The sequence below is a fragment of the Geotrypetes seraphini genome, chromosome 5, assembly GCF_902459505.1.
Source record: "Geotrypetes seraphini chromosome 5, aGeoSer1.1, whole genome shotgun sequence".
Classification (NCBI taxonomy): domain Eukaryota; kingdom Metazoa; phylum Chordata; class Amphibia; order Gymnophiona; family Dermophiidae; genus Geotrypetes; species Geotrypetes seraphini.
In genome coordinates this window covers 173257117-173276034 of record NC_047088.1, presented here as the reverse complement: position 1 = coordinate 173276034, position 18918 = coordinate 173257117, and the positions used below count along the sequence as shown (strand labels likewise).

The 18918-nt window shown below is 46.1% G+C and overlaps 2 protein-coding genes across 3 annotated transcripts in view; one reads left to right on the top strand and one right to left on the bottom strand.

Annotated features, from left to right (window-relative positions):
* The window catches only part of BOLL (boule homolog, RNA binding protein), a 566072-nt gene extending 561544 nt beyond the window's left edge, over positions 1–4528 (bottom strand). The window contains exon 1 of the mRNA XM_033945221.1: positions 4425–4528. Within this exon, the coding sequence (XP_033801112.1) occupies positions 4425–4442 (18 nt within the window). The 5' untranslated portion in view covers positions 4443–4528. The remainder of the gene's footprint in view (positions 1–4424) is intronic.
* Positions 3623–18918, top strand: part of PLCL1 (phospholipase C like 1 (inactive)) — a 654229-nt gene continuing 638933 nt past the window's right edge. For both annotated transcript variants that reach the window (XM_033945219.1, XM_033945218.1), the window contains exons 1-2: positions 3623–4152; positions 4768–4895. The gene's annotated coding sequence lies outside the window, so the exon portion shown is untranslated. The remainder of the gene's footprint in view (positions 4153–4767; positions 4896–18918) is intronic.

Sequence of the window (18918 nt, the reverse complement as noted above, 5' to 3'; positions counted from 1 at the left end):
AAAAAAAAAAAAAAAGAAAGGGAGATTTCCACCAGACCCCAACACCCTCCCACTCTCTCAGCTCCACTCCTGATAGTCCTCAGATGGCACCAAGCTGCCTATTCCTTGGGCAGCAGATGGCTTCATAAAATGTCATCTCTTGGTGTTGCAAGACCTGCAATCCAAAGCAAGGCAAAAAAAAAACCCACTACAGAAAGAAAGTGGGGAAGGAATTGTACACATCAACCTGAGATAAAGCAAAGTTTATTAAATACAATTAGCTGTTAAAATACCAAACATTTCACATTGTCAAAGAAACAGTATATTATAACCAATCTATCTTGCAGAGACCCTTGCAGACCTGACATGGTCTGTGTTTCAGCTTGGGTGTCTTAGCTATCTCTTCGGGGGGGGGGAGGAGGAGAGGGATGTGGGGGGAGGTTTAGGGGGTCATGTGGGGTGAGTTTACTGGGGTGTTTTGGAAAATGTTTACACTGTTCCTTAGTTGCTGGTACTGTTGAGGTAGCGAGGGTGCTCTTGATGAGTGCCCTGAGTGTGGATATTTTCTTGTTGTATTTGAACATGTTCTAAATAAAGAATTACAGGAAAAAAATTGAAAGCCTGCCTCAGGGGTACAGATGATGATCCGACAGATGGTGCTCAAGAACTCCAGAAACAATCGTCTTACAGTACAGTACTATATAACAAAATATGGACAAAATATGTCTCTCGAAAACTCCATGGCTATGCATCCACGATCAGCAAGAAAATGCAAGACCTGCCTCACAATAACAGCTGTGAGATTTTGCAGCTCTTATTGCAAGACTGGTCACATAGTAGCAGGAGATGATGTATTATTAACATAGGCTTGTCTAACCTTTTTCTATTAGAGGCCACATTTTATATTTTGTAAGATTTGGAAGGCCAAAACACCCACCATTGTATTTTGCCATCTGCTTCCTCAAATAGTGGCAAAATACAACACTGTGCAGTCTCTTCCCAGCCAGTCTTTCTCTCTCATCTACCCATAGCCTTCATCCAGTCTGCTTGCTCTCTCTCTCACATGCCTCCCCAAACCCCCAGCTTTATCCAGTCTCTTTCCCCTCACCTGGCTTCAGCTGCAGAACAAATAATGGACTTCCCGCTTCCTCTCTACAAGTCTGATCTGCATGGTGCCAAAAGTTAACAATTGTTTCATAGTTTCAAGTCTCATGAGATATGAAACCACAAGACCAATCCAAACTTCCAGCACTGCTCTGCTCAAGCATACAGAGAGATCTGAGTCATAGTGGTAAAGCAGGAATCTTGCTATAAGCATTACATGAATTATCAAGCTTCCCTGGGTCAGAAAAAAAGCACATGGAAGGTCGGGTTCTGACCCCAGGGCCATAGGTTGGACAAGCTTGTATTTCTTGCTGCAGAGTAGGAGTGCAGATGACCCATGAAAGCTGTTGTCTTCCATTGAATATAGGAGACTTGGCCGGTCTGGATAATTTCTGAGGGAACTCTAAGTAAAGACCTGCTCTCTTATTCTTCAAGCACCACAAGGGTTAAGGGCCTGCTAAGCTCATTATAACAAGCCTAACTTAACTGTTACAGGGTGTTAATCAGTAGGTGGGAACTCACTCAGAAAATACTTTTTTACGTGAGTTCACCCAGATTTAATACCACCAGTAGCACGAAAGTGCCCGGCAGACGTTACCCACTTACATCACTTTAAACACCCTGTGGGCCAACCTCATATAAAATCTCTAATTTAATGTGCTGAGGGACCCATTCTAAATCAGCCATAGAATGTATGAAAAGGTAGCATTGGTGTGGAGAGCCTTGTGGACTGGTACCCTCCTGACAAAAGCCGTCTATAATCCTCCATTACCTCTGGAATAAAGTAAGATTGTAAACGGGAGGGATACCTAGTGTATACCTAATGCAGGGGTGCCCACACTTTTTGGGCTTGCGAGCTACTTTTAAAATAACCAAGTCAAAATGATCTACCAACAATAAAATTTAAACCCACAAAGCACACTGTACGCAGAGAAAATGTTAATTATCATTTATATTCCAGGGGTTTTCAAAAGAGGTCAGGGCAGATGACTTTATGCAATATCACCTCAGTAACAACTATACAAAAATAAACAAATATACCCCCTCCCTTTTTACTAAATCACAATAGTGGTTTTTAGCACAGAGAGCTGCACTGAATGCCCTGCGCTGCTCTCGATGCTCATAGGCTCCTTGCACTAAAAACTGCTATTGCGGTTTAGTAAAAGGGGGCCATAGTGCAAAATATATACAGCAGATATAAATTCTCAAAATGGACACATTTTGATCACTAAATTGAAAATAAAATCATTTTTCCTATCTTTGTTGTCTGGTGATTTCATGAGTCTCTGGTTGCACTTTATTCTTCTGACTAGGCATTCAATATTTCTTCTCTTCTTTCAGCCTCCTGTATGCTTCCTCTCCTCCAGACCTCATTCCCTCTCCCAACTTTTTCTTCCTCTCTCCCTGCCCCCTCCTTTCTTTCTTTCTTGATGACAGCTCGGCACAGGGCAGGAGCGTAGGAAAATCGCTCCTGCCCCACGTCACTGCTAGACCACCAGGTAAAGTCGGGGATGCAGGAGGGAGGCAGAGTGGGTCAGAGCCAGCCCAAAAAATTATTCATGATTTTTCCCTATTCGCGGGCTGGCTCTGCCGCTAACCCCTGCAAATATTGAGGGTCTGCTGTATTTGTCTATTTTTCTATAGTTGTTACTAGGGTGATATTGCATATTTTAAAGTCATCTGTCTTGACCTCTTTGAAAAAACCCCAAATATAAATGATAATTAACATTTTCTCTGTATACAGTGTGCTTTGGGGGGGGGGGGGGTTTAAATTTTATGGTTACCACTATGAATTAATAAGATTTTGTGTATACATGAAAAATGAATGGACGAAATTGGGGGCGGGATTGGGGGCAGGACTGAAAATCAGTAGATGTCCCGTTTTGATGAAAAAAATAAATGGTCACGTTATGTATTACCTGAATAATGTAACTCACCTTGAACTACTGTACTAATGAAAGTCTAAACTAAATCCAAATATTTTCTATGCGTTTGCATGTTTATTGCATTTTTCTTTTGTACATACCTTCAGCAGCTTAGGAACGGCAATAAAAAATATTTGACAAGCAAGTAAGCTATATCAGGGGCACCCAGATGCGCCATTCCCAACACACTTTGCAGTGAGGCCTAGCCAGTCAGCAGACGCCGCCAACCAGAAGAGAAAACAGAAAGCAGTATCCACATCTGCACTGTGCAGTGCTCTCAGTCCCAGCTATACAATTGTAATAAAGTTATATTAAAATCCCTTCAGCTATCCTAAGGCTCTTGAGGCGATCTGGAGCTGCAGCAGTGCAAAAAGAAATTCGCTGGTTTTCAGTTTATAACAAAAAAAAAAAAAAGCTTCAGCACGTTTAGCCAGAACACCACTAAAAACATTCTGAAAACCTGTTTTATGTTAATTCTACTTTAGTTGACGATCAACTACTCTCTTCACAAAAGTATATCCAAAATTATGCATTCGTTGTCGCTGCTGGGGTACATAAGACGCTCCGTCAACGGCCATTTTTGCTTTTACCTTTAGAAGCTATAGGCGGGAAAAGCATGCGGCGGCTTCTGGAGTGATATGTTTACAAGGAGGGTGTTCTCGCCACAAAAATTGGGGGAGGGGGGAACACCTCTCTTTTTATCGATTTTCGCGGCGACGGCTTTAGCAGCAAAATTGAAATCATACAAAGTTCTGTTATTTGTTTATAGTACTGCTATCTACTGTCCTCGAGTCCCGAACTTCTCGTGAAAAAAAAAAAAAAAAGAGAGAGAGAAAGATAAAGATGTGTAGGAAAAACTAATTTCCCACGATGATAATTATGTGAGGATTAAATAGCGATAGAAAGGACAGGAGCGGGCCGTAATATATAGGAACAGTATCTGGTAAACCAGGTATTCTTCGCATGGGCCTCGTGACGCCAACCTGATTACCATTTACAACGTCCGCTTTTACCAGAGAATAAAAACATACGTTTTCTCTTCAGGTATTGAAGAAACGCCAACACGTACATAATTCTAAAAACCCCTCTGGCAGTACAGATCGCAGGGAAGATGTATACGAGTGACCACCAACTTCAAAAACAGGTAACCGGTTTTAAACATCCCAACTGATGCTGGGCGCACACATTTAAATTCTGACAAACTATTGGCACTCCTTTCGAACCTATATTCACTTTTAAGCTTGGAGATTTTAATTATACGGGGTTTGTTGTTTTGGTTTTTTTTTAGTTCTTTAATCTTTCTTGGAGTTATGTTCTCACATGACAGAGGGGTTGACAGTTCAAACAGTGTGGCTGTCGGCCCACATATCCCCCCCCCCTTCTTCACACACACATACAAGTAAAAACTATACTCACCGACGATTCACTTTCCATTTTTCTCAAATTCTACAATACTTCAAATAATTTGGGGAGGGGGAGGGGGGTATTCAGAGTAAGGGGTCTGGTAATGCTGAGGCGCGTCGCTTGGCCGCAGAATTGCCGAGTCTAACCCCGGAGGAAACGTAAAGAAACCTCAAGTCAGGAAGAAAGTGGGCAAGGGAGGGGGCGGGGGCTGCCCAGGAGCTCTGCAGGGGGGGTCGCTTTTACCAAAGCAGCTTGTAAGGGGTGAAAAAAGTACCGCCTTTTATCTGAAAAGGTTACGTCCTTTTAGACTACCTTATGATAATAAGCTGCTTTTTTTTTTTTCTCGTTACTGCAGAGCATATAAGGGGGAACTCCCCCTTTCTCCTCCAGTCTGCGGCCATTCAGTTCTTGAGAAGCGAGATGACAGAAACCGTCTGCTGCTGTCAATCACCACTAACATCTCAGGGTAAACTGGAAAAAAAAGTGAGCCTATATACATTTAAGATAAAGTTACCTATTCTGTATAGCAAACATGAGGCTTTTGCTATTTAGCCGATGTCTGAACATTGATACCTGCAACATTTGTGCACCTTGCAAAAGGTCTGGGAAGAATTTAACACACACTCAAAGTGTGAAGAGGCAGCTGGTGGTTTGACAGCCCTTACTGTTCTGTCTTCAGTTTCTTTGCTCTTGTACATTGAATCTAACAAACATTCCTTCCAAGTATCAGTTGACCAACAACCTCCTATTCATAAGTGATCCTAGTTAGCCACAAATACAGAAATAGTACTCTTAAGCAGCTATGCACAAAATAAATTGTATATCATGAGATGTTTTCATACAGTAGATGTGTGAATGATTAAAAACATGAAACCCCATCTGCTAACACTTGAAAGTATAAGAACCAAGTGATAAAATGGAGAGTTCTATATTTAATTTTTCAGTAATAACATTCATTCTGGAAGGCTAAGCAGGACAGATGTATCCTTACTTTTGTGACATCATCCCGAAGTATCCTGGTGCGGATGCTGCCCAGTATTTCACATTTTTAAGAAGCTTTTGGCAGCAGTCCATAGTGCAGTTTAGTTTTTCCATGGAGCAGAGAGGTTGTATCTAGTAGATCTCCTCTTCAGTGCTTCTTTTTGGAAAGTTTGTGCCTTCCTGTGCAGGTCATTTTTATTTTTCCTTATAGGTAGTTATACACTTTTTAGCCTTTTTTTTTTTTTAACACATTTAGTTTTTTGATTTGTTTTCTTGCAGTTTCTGAGGCCCTCATTGGCCAGACTCAGTTTGAAGTAAGCCCCTTTTTGACTTCATCATTGAGCCTTTTGGTTTAGCTGCTATTCTTTTTGCCATGCCCCAGAAGACCCCCAGTAGCTTCAAGTGGAACACTCAGTGCAATGGGTGATTTCCAGCACTGACACACACAATTGGTGTGTAGGGTGTCTGGGGTTTGGCCATGATCCAACTAAGTGTGTTCTTTGTTTACAAATGCAGAAAAAAAACACAAAGTACGTCAGACCTGTCTGAAGAAACTTTTTTGGCTTCTCAAAGTCTGGTCCATCGGCATCAAAGTACCAACTCCCGATGGCTGCCATGGCTGTGTCTGGCATCAAGGAAGTCTCTCCCTCCATCAGGCCCTGGACTGATCTGCATTGGACTCAATACTAAGGATATATAGTGTTATCCTCATCAGCACAGAGGGACTCCTGATTTCCAGCATCAGGCAAAGCCAAAAAGCCTTGATATCAGATCCTTTCAACATAAGGTGCTGGGAGCTCCGGGACGTTGACAGTATCGGCATTGAGAGAACTGCATTTCCTCTGTTCTTATGGTGATATCACCTCTCCCCCCACACAGCTGGGGCCCTGCTTCTAATTCGGCACCAGTACTTACCCTAGCCTTACCGATGCCTGTTCTTGACCAGTTGTGGGCCATGCTGAGAGAGGAGCTGGCAGGTTTGCTTCAGTTTAAAAGTGTTCGGGCATCAAGGGTGCTTGCCCCAGCTGTAGCATTCAGCTTGAGGCCCACATTTCACCTGTGAAGCAATCCCCTACTCCTTTGCCTTGAGAGGCATCTGCAACACTTGACACTCCCCATGCACTGCAACACTTGACATCAGGGGCAGAAGCTCCCTCAGAGTCAAGAAGTGAGTGTGGCCTTTGGTGCCTGAACATGATAACTAGGAGAGCGCCTGGCAGAGAATATGAATGACTAGGAAAGTGAGCATCTGGGTGTGAGGCTGGAAGAAAGAGTAACCAGAGGGCCTAGTAGAGCTTGGAATCCAGGGGGGGCTCAAACTTGACAATCAGCAGAAGGACTGGTGAAGAGTGTCAAGGACTCAAAAGGCCAGGGAATCATAGGACCAAGGGTGGCCCCACAAGTTGGTAGAAGAGTTCAAAGTCCTAGACTGATGGGGACCAGCAGGGCTGGTAGCAACCAGCAGAGAGACCAGTAATGGTACCGGGAGCTGCCTGGAGGGCCAGTGAGAGTTGGAGAGGACCTGGTGAAGAGTGAGAGACCTTGGGACTCGTAAATGTTTCTCAGCGTCCCATTGATGGTTGACAGAGTTTACTGCCTGCCTGATGAAGTTGTGGGTGCATCAAGGGTAGCAATAATATGCTCTTTTGGAACCCAACAGGTGTCTGTATAGGGTGGCCAATAAAATGACCTGCAGGACCTTGGGGGGTGCAAAAAGTTGACCAAGACATCTCATTCCTAAATTGAAATCTCACATACAGTGTGAGCCAAAAGTAGGTATACGGTATTTATTATTTTTATAGTATTTTTGCCCGTTACATGAACGGTTGCTAGAATATATGTCTGTCTGTCTTTCTTTATTTCTGTCTCTCTCTCCCTCCCGCTGTCTTTCTTTCTGTCTGTCTCTCTCCCTGGCCCCCTTTGTCTGTCTGTCTTTCTGTGTCTCTCCCTGCCCGTGTCTTTCATCTTTTCTTTCTGTCTCCCTTCCTCCCGCTGTCTGTCTTTCTTTCTATCTATCTGTCTCTTTCCCTGCCTCCTATGCAGCAGCATTTCTCTCCCCCCCACTTCCCTGTGCAGCAGCCACAGCAGCATGCCCTCCCTCCATTTCCCTGTGCAGCAGCATTTCCTCCCACCCTACTTCCCTGTACAGCAGCATTTCGATCCCCCCCACTTCCCTGTGCAGCAGCCACAGCAGCAGCATTCCCTCTACCCATACCACTTCCCTGTGCAGCAGCAGCGTTTGACCTCCCGCGGTCTGGCCAGCTCCCTTAATCCCTTGCCGCCCCCCCCCTTCCCTTCCCACGGTCCCGTCAAACCTGCCGACTCCAGCAGCGTCTGCAGCACTCTACACACGCTGCTTCAGGGCCTTCTACTGCCCTGATTTACTCTGTCACGTCCCTAATGATATCATCAGAGAAGCAGCAGAGCAAATCAGGGCAGTAGAAGGCCCCGAAGCAGCGTGTGTAGAGTGCTGAAGATACTGCTGGAGTCGGCAGGTTTGGAGTCGAGACGGCGGGAAGGGAAGGGGGGGGGCGACAAGGGACTACGTGAGCCGGTCAGATGTTGGGAAGGGATGGGAAGGTCAGACCGTGAAGAACTTACTTAGTGAGTGAGTGGGGAGCTGGCAAAACGGCTGGAGTGTTTTTGTCGGCACTTCCCTTCCCGCCCCGCAAGGTGTCGCTGTGGCTCCTCTCAAACCCTGCCAGCATCGGAAGCCTTCTCCGATGCTGGTGCGGCTCGTGAGAGGAGCCAACACCGTAGCTTTTCTCCTCCTCTTTGTGGAGAGCAGGGAGTCCAGCGCTGGCAGCCAGTCCTGCCGGTGAGTAGGTGCTGGGAAGAAGTAAGGCTGGGGAGTCGCGCATGCGCACTCCTGCCGCCACAGACCTACTGATCACAGATCAGAGATCACGGAACATGCAGGTAAGAGTGCGCATGTGCGGCTAGGGTTTTATTATATAGGATTTTACAGGTATCACGAATTAACATTCGTATAAAGTTTTTATATCAGTTACATTGTTTCACTTTTATTTCATTATTGTTCAGTACTATATTATACCTATTCAATACCTGTAAAATAAAAAGAAATAATAAATACTGCATACCTTGTTTTGGCCCATCCACCAAGAACTGTCAGGTTGGAGGCTGGATACTTGAAGGGCAGGAAAATATTAATGTTTTAGAATACTTGGTGGTGTCATCTGAAATTTTGCTAATGCATATTCCAGTGCAATAGATGAGACATTCTAGAGCAGTGGTTCTTAACCTGGGTTCAACCGAACCCCAGGGGTTCGGTGAGTCAGTCTCGCGGGTTCGGCGGAGGTCAAAACATACCTCCGACTCATATAGCGCTTCGGTCACGTTCAATCATCTATCAGTTATTCAGTGATTTTGATCAAGACTGATCGTGTACTCGGTTTCTTGATCTAACAATCTGTAACTAACGCCTTATATACATCAATCAATTGCTGATCAAAATTTGTGATTTAACTGATAGATGATTGAACGTGACCGAAGCGCTTATGATTCGTGATGATATGCCCCGCTTGTCCATAATTGGCTGCAGGTGATCACGCAACATCGCTTGGCCTATATGTGCTGCAGGGGATTTAATGCACACAGTAGTCGAATTGTAACTGTTGTGATGGTACGTCATGTGATACCTATCTTAATATTTTAATCCCTTACTAACTATGTCAAGCAAAATATGAAAGTGGTCGGACGAATATGTACAATATGGATTCACATGTATAACGGAACGTGATGGGAGTCAGCGTCCTAATTGCATGATTTGCAATGCCAAGTTGAGTAATTCTAGTCTAGCTCTGGCAAAACTAAGGGAATAAAGAAGGGTTCGGTGAACACGCATATGAAACTGGTGGGGTTCAGTACCTCCTACAAGGTTAAGAACCACTGTTCTAGAGAGTAGGGTTATTTCCCCATACCCATGTGCTGCTGCAGAAGGAATCAACTCCTGATTTTTAACTCTGCTTCTATTGTACAGTATTTCACTGGGCTCTTTGTTCCACCTACAGTTCTTTCCTTCTGCACGCGTGCCTGCAAGAGTGTTTGTTCTGCTCTAACCATTTTATTATTTTAAATTCGATGTATTTTCATCTCTTTTTCAGGTAATTTGGTGCTTGGAACAATTTTGAAGCTCTGCCTTTAGAATTCACAGATTTTGGTCTGTAGCTGACAGGCTGATTCCACTGGGTACCTGTTAGCCAACCTGCATAGTTTTCTCTGGAGCTCATGGCCGTCCCTGATGTGGTCTCACCTACTGTTAAGCAGGGGTCGAGCGCAGGCCGTTAAGTGCTCTTAGGAGACTTGGCAGTGTCTCAAAGGGTGCCGGTTGCGTTGTCGCACCTCCACCCATCCCGGTGTGCATCCATTGGTCTGCAGGGATGGAGGTGTAGTCAGACATAGGAGTCTGACTGGTAGCCTGAAAATCAGCTTTACAGAACCATTCCAAGCATTGTGACAGTGAAATTTCCCATCCAACTACTATGAGAGAGCTGAAAGCAGGCTACAGCAGAGATTTTGTTAGGTCACAGTGAGTACATAGGCTGACAGCCTGTGAGAGGAATCGGGGGAGGTTGGAAAAGTGGGATTTGATTTTCTGAATATTCTCCTCCTCAAAAATCCTAAAATCACCTTTTTTAGAGTTTGGGAAGTATGAAAAGTATCACGATTTTGGTGTGAATTTTTTTTACAGCAGCCATCTTGGATTTTTAATTTATTTATTTATTTTTTTTGTTTCTGCAGATTTTGCCTAAAAACCTGCTGGGAATGGAGTCCTTGGGGGCTCCTCATGTGGATTCTTGCCAGGATTGCACAAAATTAACACTTTACAGTGTTCTTGTGCCATGTAGCACAGCTGGGGGGGAGGAGAACATCCAACTTAGCCTCTCCCCTGCTGAAGCAGGTGACCAAACCCTCAGCTAGCACGGTGGGGATGGCCTTTGTGACTTTCAGGGCTTGGCATGGCTGATAATTCTGTCCGCCAGGCTGTGGATCTTTCGCAGCCTAAGAAATGCAAATTTTAGTCACCTTAGAGTGACTCTATGCCCTAGAAGCCAGACACCTTTTCTGAATTTTTGAGATTTTTGTGTTCTGTATTTTGGAACCAGTGTTCTCCCCCTGCACAGTCCCTATCCGCCTTCACGGCGTCTCTCAGTGATGTTGCTCCTGTGGGCATATCTTCGATTCAACCTGCCATTGCACTTGCACTGCCTGACCCTGATCTGGAGGATCCTGATGCAAATGACTTGCTTGCTGACTCCTTATTTGCGGGTGCAACACTTCCCGGGACAGGAGATCAGGGACTGTGTACTCGATCTGTGGATCCCTCGGGTTTTTGTAGCCTGAAAATGCTCTCATGATCCTGCACTTATCTGAGTCTGCGGCTTTGCTGGACCTTATTTTTAAATCTTTACAGAAGTCCTTTTGGTTACTCAGCCAGCTCTGTCCATTTCTTCCTCTTGGCTTTGTGGTGTGTACCTTCCACTGGCACTCTGATATGTGTGTTCTGGTCTCGGAGCAGTTTGGCTTTCTGGAAGGTTCTCTGAAAATTGCTAGAGCTATGGTATTCTCTGGCACAGGAGTGTCAGCAATTTTTGGATCAGTTCAGGGTGGATTGTTTGGTGGCGCAGTTGACTAAAAGCACTTGTCTCCCCAGTGTGGTGTTAGAAGATATGTAAGACCGCCGTGTAGATGTGGTCCTCAGGAAACTCTCTGTTGCAGCTGCTTTAGGCATTAAAGCTGCTTCGATGGCATCTTTTGTCTCTCTCAAATGCGCACACTGGAGAGTGAGGTGGTGGTTCCCCCTCTTCAACTTTATTTTGGCAGGGACAGATTATATGTATTGTATGACTTTATGCAAGTTTGGTAAAGGTGTCTGCGTACTCCATCTCTGCTCGCAAAATGCTTTGGTTCAGACAGTGGGTTGTTTTTTCCACTTCCAAGGGTACTTTGGCTAGACTGCCTTTTCAGGAGCAGTTATTGTTTGGCACAGATCTGGATGACCTCATGGATTCTGGGATGGACTGTCACCCTAAGACTCTGCCTGATAGCAGACCCAGTCCCTCCTGGGATTCTGGTCACTGTAATTTCATGACTCACAGTGCTTCCAACCGTATGCAAATGTCATGTCATAGATATTTTCACAGGGCTACCGATGGCAGTATAATGGCCACAGTTGTTCCCAGCCCCCTGCTGAAATGGCACAATGTTGCCAGGCCAAAGGATGCTCTTCTTCAGATAGGGGACTGACTCTCAGTCTTTCTTCCCGCCTAGATACACATTACATCCAACCAGTGGGTCTTGGATTTTCTTCGGTCAGGCTATAAGCTGGACTTTGCCCGGCCTCTGCCAGATTGGTTCGTGGACTTTCCTATAGGTCGCCCAGTCACAGCGCTCCAGGTTCATGCCACCGTTCAGCGCTGGCAGAATACTCAAGCTATATAGCCGGTGCTGCCCGAACTCTCGGGCTCAGTCAGATACTCTATATAGTATCTCGTACCCAAGAAAAGCTCAGAAAATTGGAGGCCTATTTTACATCTTCAGCTCATTAATGTGGCTCTCATGGTTCCATGCTTTCAAATGGAGGCTGTGCATTCAGTTATTGCAGCAGTGGCCCCAGGAGAGTTTCTTGCCTCTCTGGATCTCACGGAAGCATATCTGCACATTTCCTTTATTCCAGCCCACCGCAACGTTTTGCAGTTTTATGTTCTGGAACAGCATTACCAATTCTCGGCTCTGCCTTTTGGGCTGGCAACAGTACCCCGGACCTTCACCAAGGTGATGGTTGTCTTGGCATCTTACATTCGAAACATGGGTCTCCAGGTTCACCCTTACTTGAGATGCTAGAGGACCTGGGCTGGATTGTCAACTTCAGGAAGAGCCATCTGCTTCTCACACAGTCAATGGAATACCTGGGAGTTCTCTTGAACTCGGCTGCTGGCCATGTTTATCTATTAGAAGCCAGCTGGCAGAAACAGTGTGCCCAGATTTCTCCTATTCTAGAGCAGTCAGCTCCATCGGCATGGGATTATCTTCAAATTTTGGGATCCATGGTTGCCACACTGGATGTGGTTCCTTGGGTGAGGGTGCACGTGCGTCCTCTTTTGCATGCTTTGCTCTCTCACTGGGCTTTGCACAGGGATGCCTTGTAAGCCTGTCTACCTTGGACTCTGGAAGCCTGAGCAAGCTTGGATTGGTGGCTTCTACCACAATCGCTCCGTGGGGGTGAACCACTACACCTTGCCTTCAGGATCGAGGTGATGCCAGACTTCAGGGCTGGGGAGCCTATTGCAATCATTCTCCTGTTCAGGAGAGTTGGATGCCCTCTCAGTGAAAAGGGTCACTCACCAAGAAAATGCTCAAGACTACACTTTTATAGAAGCTTTCCAATGAATGATGATTCTGGTTTATTTCGGTTTTTGGATTAATATATCATGGAGTACTATGAGTTAATTATTTTTATTGAATGATCTGTAATATGTGATGTTTGTTTTTATTTTATGTATTTTGCTAATTGTAATGCCGCCTAGGTATAAGCGGTTGAGAAATCTTTTAAATAAATAAATAAATAAGTTGGTGCTCAGGGCCATTCGGCTAGCTATGATGAAATTGCAGAAGACTCTGGAGGGCCAAGTGGTCAGGGTCTTCTCCAACAATGCAATGACAGTAGCCTAATTCAAACCAAAAGCACTCCTCTGGCTCAGGAAGCCCACCTTCTTGTTCTTTAGGCGGAACAAGACAGCAGCACAGGTGGTAAGAGTAGACAATATTCAAGCAGACTTCTTCAGCAGACAGATTCTGGGTCCAGGCAAATGGGCCCTGTCCGCAGTGGCATTCCAAGCACTGGTGAAGTGCTGGGGTCGGACCCGCTTTAATCTTTTGGCCATGGCAAGAAACAAGAAAGTGGATCACTTCTTCAATCGCAGATCTGGAAGCGAGGGGCTTGATGCTCTGGTGCAGCCATGGCCTCAGAAGATTTCCTGTATGTCTTTCCTCCTTGGTCAGTGTTCGACCAGATCATTTGATGGATCACAGCCCATCCGGGCCATGTAGTTCTGGTGTCTCCAGATTGACCTTGAGGACTGTGGTACACAGATCTGATGCGTCTACACAGAAGTTGCAGCTTGTGGCTGAGTGTCCATCCGGACCTCCTCCCGCTGAGTCCAGTGTCCTTGGAGGTTCTAGATCCCGTTGCTTTTACGATATGGCTCTTGAGCGCGCAACCATAGAGGATATTCTGCTATGGTTGTTGATACTCTTCTCGAATCTAAGCAGCCATCCATAGTTTCAGCTTATGCTAAGGTAGGGAAGGTCTTCTAAAGTTGGTGCGCCCAGGACCAGGTAGACCCTTATTCAGCTCAGATTTCGCTGATTGTCGCCTGCCTTCAGGCTGGTCTGGATAAAGGCTTCTCTGTTTCTTTTCTTTGGATCCAGGTGACCATACTCTCTCTTGTTATAGATCCCGGGAATGTTGGTCCTTGTTGGCATCACTTTCTGCTGCCGCTAAATTTCTACAGGGGTCTCTTCGTGTCAAACCACTGGTTTAGCAACCTTTCCCTTATGGGGACCTTTACCTGGTGCTGTCTAGCCTTTCCAAGGCAACTTTTGAGCCCCTTCGAGATGCTTCCCTCTTGCCTTGATGCTCAAGACCGTGTTTTCTAGTTGCCATTCCTTCGGCGCGACATGTGTCAGAACTACAGGCTCTGTCTTGCAGAGTACTGTTTCTCCGTACTTCGGAGACTGGGATTTTCCTTTAGACAGTTTCCTCCTTTCAGCCAAAGGTGGTTTCACCTTTCCATATTAATCAGGAGAAGGGCGTTTGCCTGCCTTTCACCCTATTGGTTCCAGGACACATGAGCGACTGCTGAAGAAACTGGATGTGCGCAGAAATCTTCTGCGTTATCTGGAGGTCTCTAACAAGTTTTGTCTCTCTGACCATTTGTTTGTGCTGACTCAGTCAGCTAAGTGGGGTGCTCCTGCTTCCAAGGCCACAGCTTCCGGATGGATCCGTAGAACCATTTCATCAGCCTACATTCTTTCTGGGAAATAGTCTCCTGTTTCCATCAAGGCGCATTCTTCCACAAGTGTGGCTTCTTTGTGGGCTACATCTTGAGCTGCCTTCCATGAGGAAATTTGCAGCGCAGCAACGTGATCTTCGCTTCACGCATTTGCCAAGTCTTATGGAAGTGACTGGCAGCAAGAGAGGAATCTGTCTTTGGCTCCTTGGTATTCAGGGTCAGCACAACAAGCCCACCTTTGCTTTTTGGGGGCTGCTTTTGTACGTCCCTACTGTCTAGAATGTTTTACCTATTGCACTGGAAAAAGAGATTATGTACTTATCCTAATAAGCTCTTTTCCAGTAGATAGGTGAGACATTCTAGACTCCCGCCTAGTCCTTTCTGCACTTGCCTGCGGTTTTAGTCTGTTTACGCCTTTCCAAGCTGATTCTTGAATGCCCATCAGCCCTTGGGGGCTTGGAAGAATTTGTATATATGTTTCGGTTTTATATGGAAGCAGTTTCCAAGCTCATTTGCAGCCTGTGTTGGCGGTTAAAATTACTGTTGAGTTACTTCTTGAACACAACAGTTGGCTTAAGCTTGTTACTACAGGTGCCTCTACTTCATGTGTATTGGGTAGCTCTATGTGCTTGGATACTAACTTGGTGGAGCTAGAGAGCCCAGTGAAGTATAATAGAGAAAGAGTGAAACGTCCAAAGTAGATTTCTTCAGCAGCAAGTGGCTATGGGGAAATAACACTACTGTCTAGAACAGGGGTGTCCAATCCGCGGCTCACAGGCCGCATGCGGCTCCGTGAAGTATTTTATGCGGCCCCGCTCAAGGGTCGAGGGCGATGCGGTGTTTTCCTCTGCCGCCCCCGGGTGTTTACCATCTTACTGGCTCCCTCCTCCGTCTTGCTACAGCGTTTGCTCAAAGCCACAGGCAGCGGATCCTATGTGCCTCTTGCGGCTGATCCGGAAGTGTTCCCTCTGACGTCGCAACGTCAGAGGGAAAGTTTCCAGATCAGCCGCAGGAGGTGTGTGGAAGCCGCTGCCCTCGGCTTTGAGCGAACGCTGCAGCAAGATGGAGGAGCGAGCAGGCAAGATGGTAAACACTGGGTGTGTTAGGACTTGAGGGGGAGGCGCTGCCTGCGGCTTTCAGCAATAAATGACTAGCAGTAATTTTGGCTGAAAACCACGGGCAGAGCCTCCTTCTCAAGTCCCAACATGCCCTTCTCCCTCCCTCCCTTCTGTGCCCCGGGTGTTTACCTTCAGGCCGGCTCCCTCCTCACTGCTAGTTGTTTTTTGGTTTGTTTGTTTTTTGCTGAAAGCTGCGGGCAGCACTTCCCTCTCAAGTCCCAACATGCCCTTCTCCCTTCCTCCCTTCTGTGCTCTGGGTGTTTACCTTCAGGGAGCCGTCCTGAAGGTAAACACCCGGAGCACAGAAGGGAGGAAGGGAGAAAGGCATGTTGGGACTTGAGAGGGAAGCGCTGCCCGCAGCTTTCAGCAAAAAAAAAAAACAAAAAAAAAACAACTAGCAGTGAGGAGGGAGCCGGCCTGAAGGGAAACACCCAGGGCACAGAAGGGAGAGAGGGAGAAGGGCATGTTGGGACTTGAGAGGGAGGCTCTGCCCGCGGTTTTCAGCAAAAGAAAATGACTAGCAGTGAGGAGGGAGCCAGCCTGAAGGTAAACACCTGGGGCACCTGGGGCACAGAAGGGAAGGAGAAGGGTGTGAGACTTGAGAGGACTTGAGAGAGAGGGAGCACAAACTTTGGAAAAATGATGGAAGGAAGGAAGGATGGGCATGAACTTAGGACACAGAATGAAGGGAAAGATAGAGGGGAGCATGAGCCATAAGATGAAAGAATGGAGGGAGTGAGGGAAAAAGATGCAGAGTTGAGGGAGATAATAGAAAGGGAGAATTAGGTATCTGAGAGAGGGAAAGAGATGGTGCAATTGGAGAGATAAAGAAAGAGGAGAACTGTTGGGCAGAGAGAGGAGGGACGGAGATAGAGAGAGAATTATTGGACATGGTGGTGAGAGAGGAGAGAGATAGAGATGCATGGGCACAGAGAGAAGGGGGAGAACATGCTGGGCCAAGGAAGCCTCCTGGACTTTTTTTTGGGGGGAGAGGGTATTAAAAGAAGTGCCATCTCTTTTTTTTCTCCATTTCATTGTTCAGCATCAAGGGGGGAGGGAAGAAGAAAAACAGAAAAGAGAGGGATCAAAATGTTGGATCATGGAGATAGAGGAGGAGAGATGGAACCATGGAAGGGCAGGAGGGAAGAGAGCTGGGATAAGATAATGCTAGGGGAGGAGAGAAAGGGTCAGGGAGTTATAGCCTGACCAGTGGAAAGAGGGGGAGGGATTCTGAAAGTGGTGAGCTATGTGAATGAGGTCAACAGGGAGATGACAAGATGAGTGAGAGAGTAGTGAGTACAATGGTAGAAATGCAATGGGGAATAGATAGAAGGGAATAGTGGTAGAAATGTAATGGGGAGTAGATAGAAGGGAATAGGAGGCTGGGAAAGGAATGAGATGTGAAATGGGAGAGCTAGGGACTGAGAGAAGATGGAGAATTGAGAGGTAGCTGAACATTTAAAAAGAAGAAGGGTGAGAAAGAAGGCAAGATTTGAGTGGACAGAGGCAGAAAAGAAAAAGTTAAGAAAGCTAAAAGGGAAAAATCAATACGTTGGAGACAGGCATAAGAAGGAAATGGAACGAGAGGAAAAAATGGGCAGCAGACACTGGAAAGAGAGTTAGTTGAAGATAGAGAAAAAGCAGAAAGAGAAACTGGTACCAAGATGATGGAAAAACAAAATATCCAAACAAGGTAGAAAAAATAGTTTTAATTTGAATTTAATAACTGGAATATGTTAGCTTTGGGATATGTGCATCACAATTATTTTGTATTCAGTGGCATAGTCATATACAGCTGATTTGGGGGAAGGACTGGAGCCCAAAATTAGTGGATGGGCACCAAAGTTTCTCCCTGCCTGAGTGCAATTTATAAATAATTGAGCTAGTGAGGATTCCCAAGTCCTGCTAACTGAAGACATCTTCCTTCAGTCTGGCAACTCAAAATCTCCAAGCTTTGCAGCCAATGGCAATATCATCAAGTTGCCCCTGCTTTCATGGGGGGGGGGCAGGGAGGAGGGAAGGCAGCAGCTCTGCAATATTGCTGCCAGCTACAGAACTTGGGAAGTTGGAGGGGGAAGAGGTGGCAGTCAGTTGGTGAGGCTTGGGGATCCCTACTAGCTACAGCAGGGGAGATATTCATTTTGAGGGAGCCTAAGCTCAAAGTGGGAGGCCCCAAAAAGCAGTAATATTTACCCTGATTAAATGTCCTCCACGTGCACTGCTGACAGCTGATTCAGCATCCCAGTTCTGATGAGGCTCACCTCTGAAGAGGCTCACCGTAGCTATAATAGAAGTGAATGGGAGAACCAGGAGCGTGCATCCCTACTCATCGGAATGGGGATGCGGAAGCCTGTGGATGCTCCCACTGTCAGCGGTGTACATGGAGGATCACTCAGTCAGGGTAAGTGTTACTGCTTTTTTGGGTTCCTCTCCACAGTGTCCCTTTAATGAAGGTTTATTATTAGATACGTACATCTTCTATATTAGTGAGTGCAAATTTGGGACCTTCTCAAACTTTATTTTGCTCATCAGCTTGTGTTAGTGTTTGTGCAGCCCCAGAAAAAAAATTTTTTCGGCCAATGCGGCCCAGGGAAGCCAAAAGGTTGAACACCCCTGGTGTAGAATGTCTCACCTATCTACAGGAAAAGAGCTTACCAGGGTAAGTACATAATCTCTTTTATCCCAGAACAAGCAGGCAGCATATTCTCACATGTGGGTGATGTCATCCACGGAGCCCGGATGCGGACAACTTCACAAGCAGATTTGCTTGTAGAACTTCAGAAAGTTTGCAACTTCCGCACTGCGCATGCGCGAATGCCTTTCCGCCCAGCATAGGACGCGTCTCTCCTCAGTTCTCAGTTTTCCACAGAGCCAAGAAGTCCTATTTTGACGTTCTGCGCTAGACTCAGTTCTACTTCGCGCCTTCTCACACCACGGCTTGTGTTTTATTTCTTTTCAGGGTTGCTATGTATTTCTTGCGCATTTTGTTAAAAAAACAAAAACAAACTTATTTTGCTTTTTTTCTTTCAGTCACTGCGGGGCCTGCCTTGCGGCCTCAGCCGGCAGGTTTCGACTTAGCTGCGGCTATCTTCCTATTTATGTCCCGGCCAGCCACAGGCTTCAGGAAGTGTAGCCAGTGCCAGTGTGCGATCTCCCTCACTATCCCACATCGGTGGTGTATTCAGTGTTTGGGACCTGAACATCGTCCAGAGTCATGTGTTCAGTGCGCTACCCTTCAACCTCGTGCCCGCAAACGTCGTCGAGTTCAGGTGGAAAAACTCTTTCGAGGAATGGATACACTTGCCCAGGTCTCGACCTCGACCTTGAATCCGGTCAAGCTTACAGGAGTTCCTCCTGCCTCGATTTCGGCTT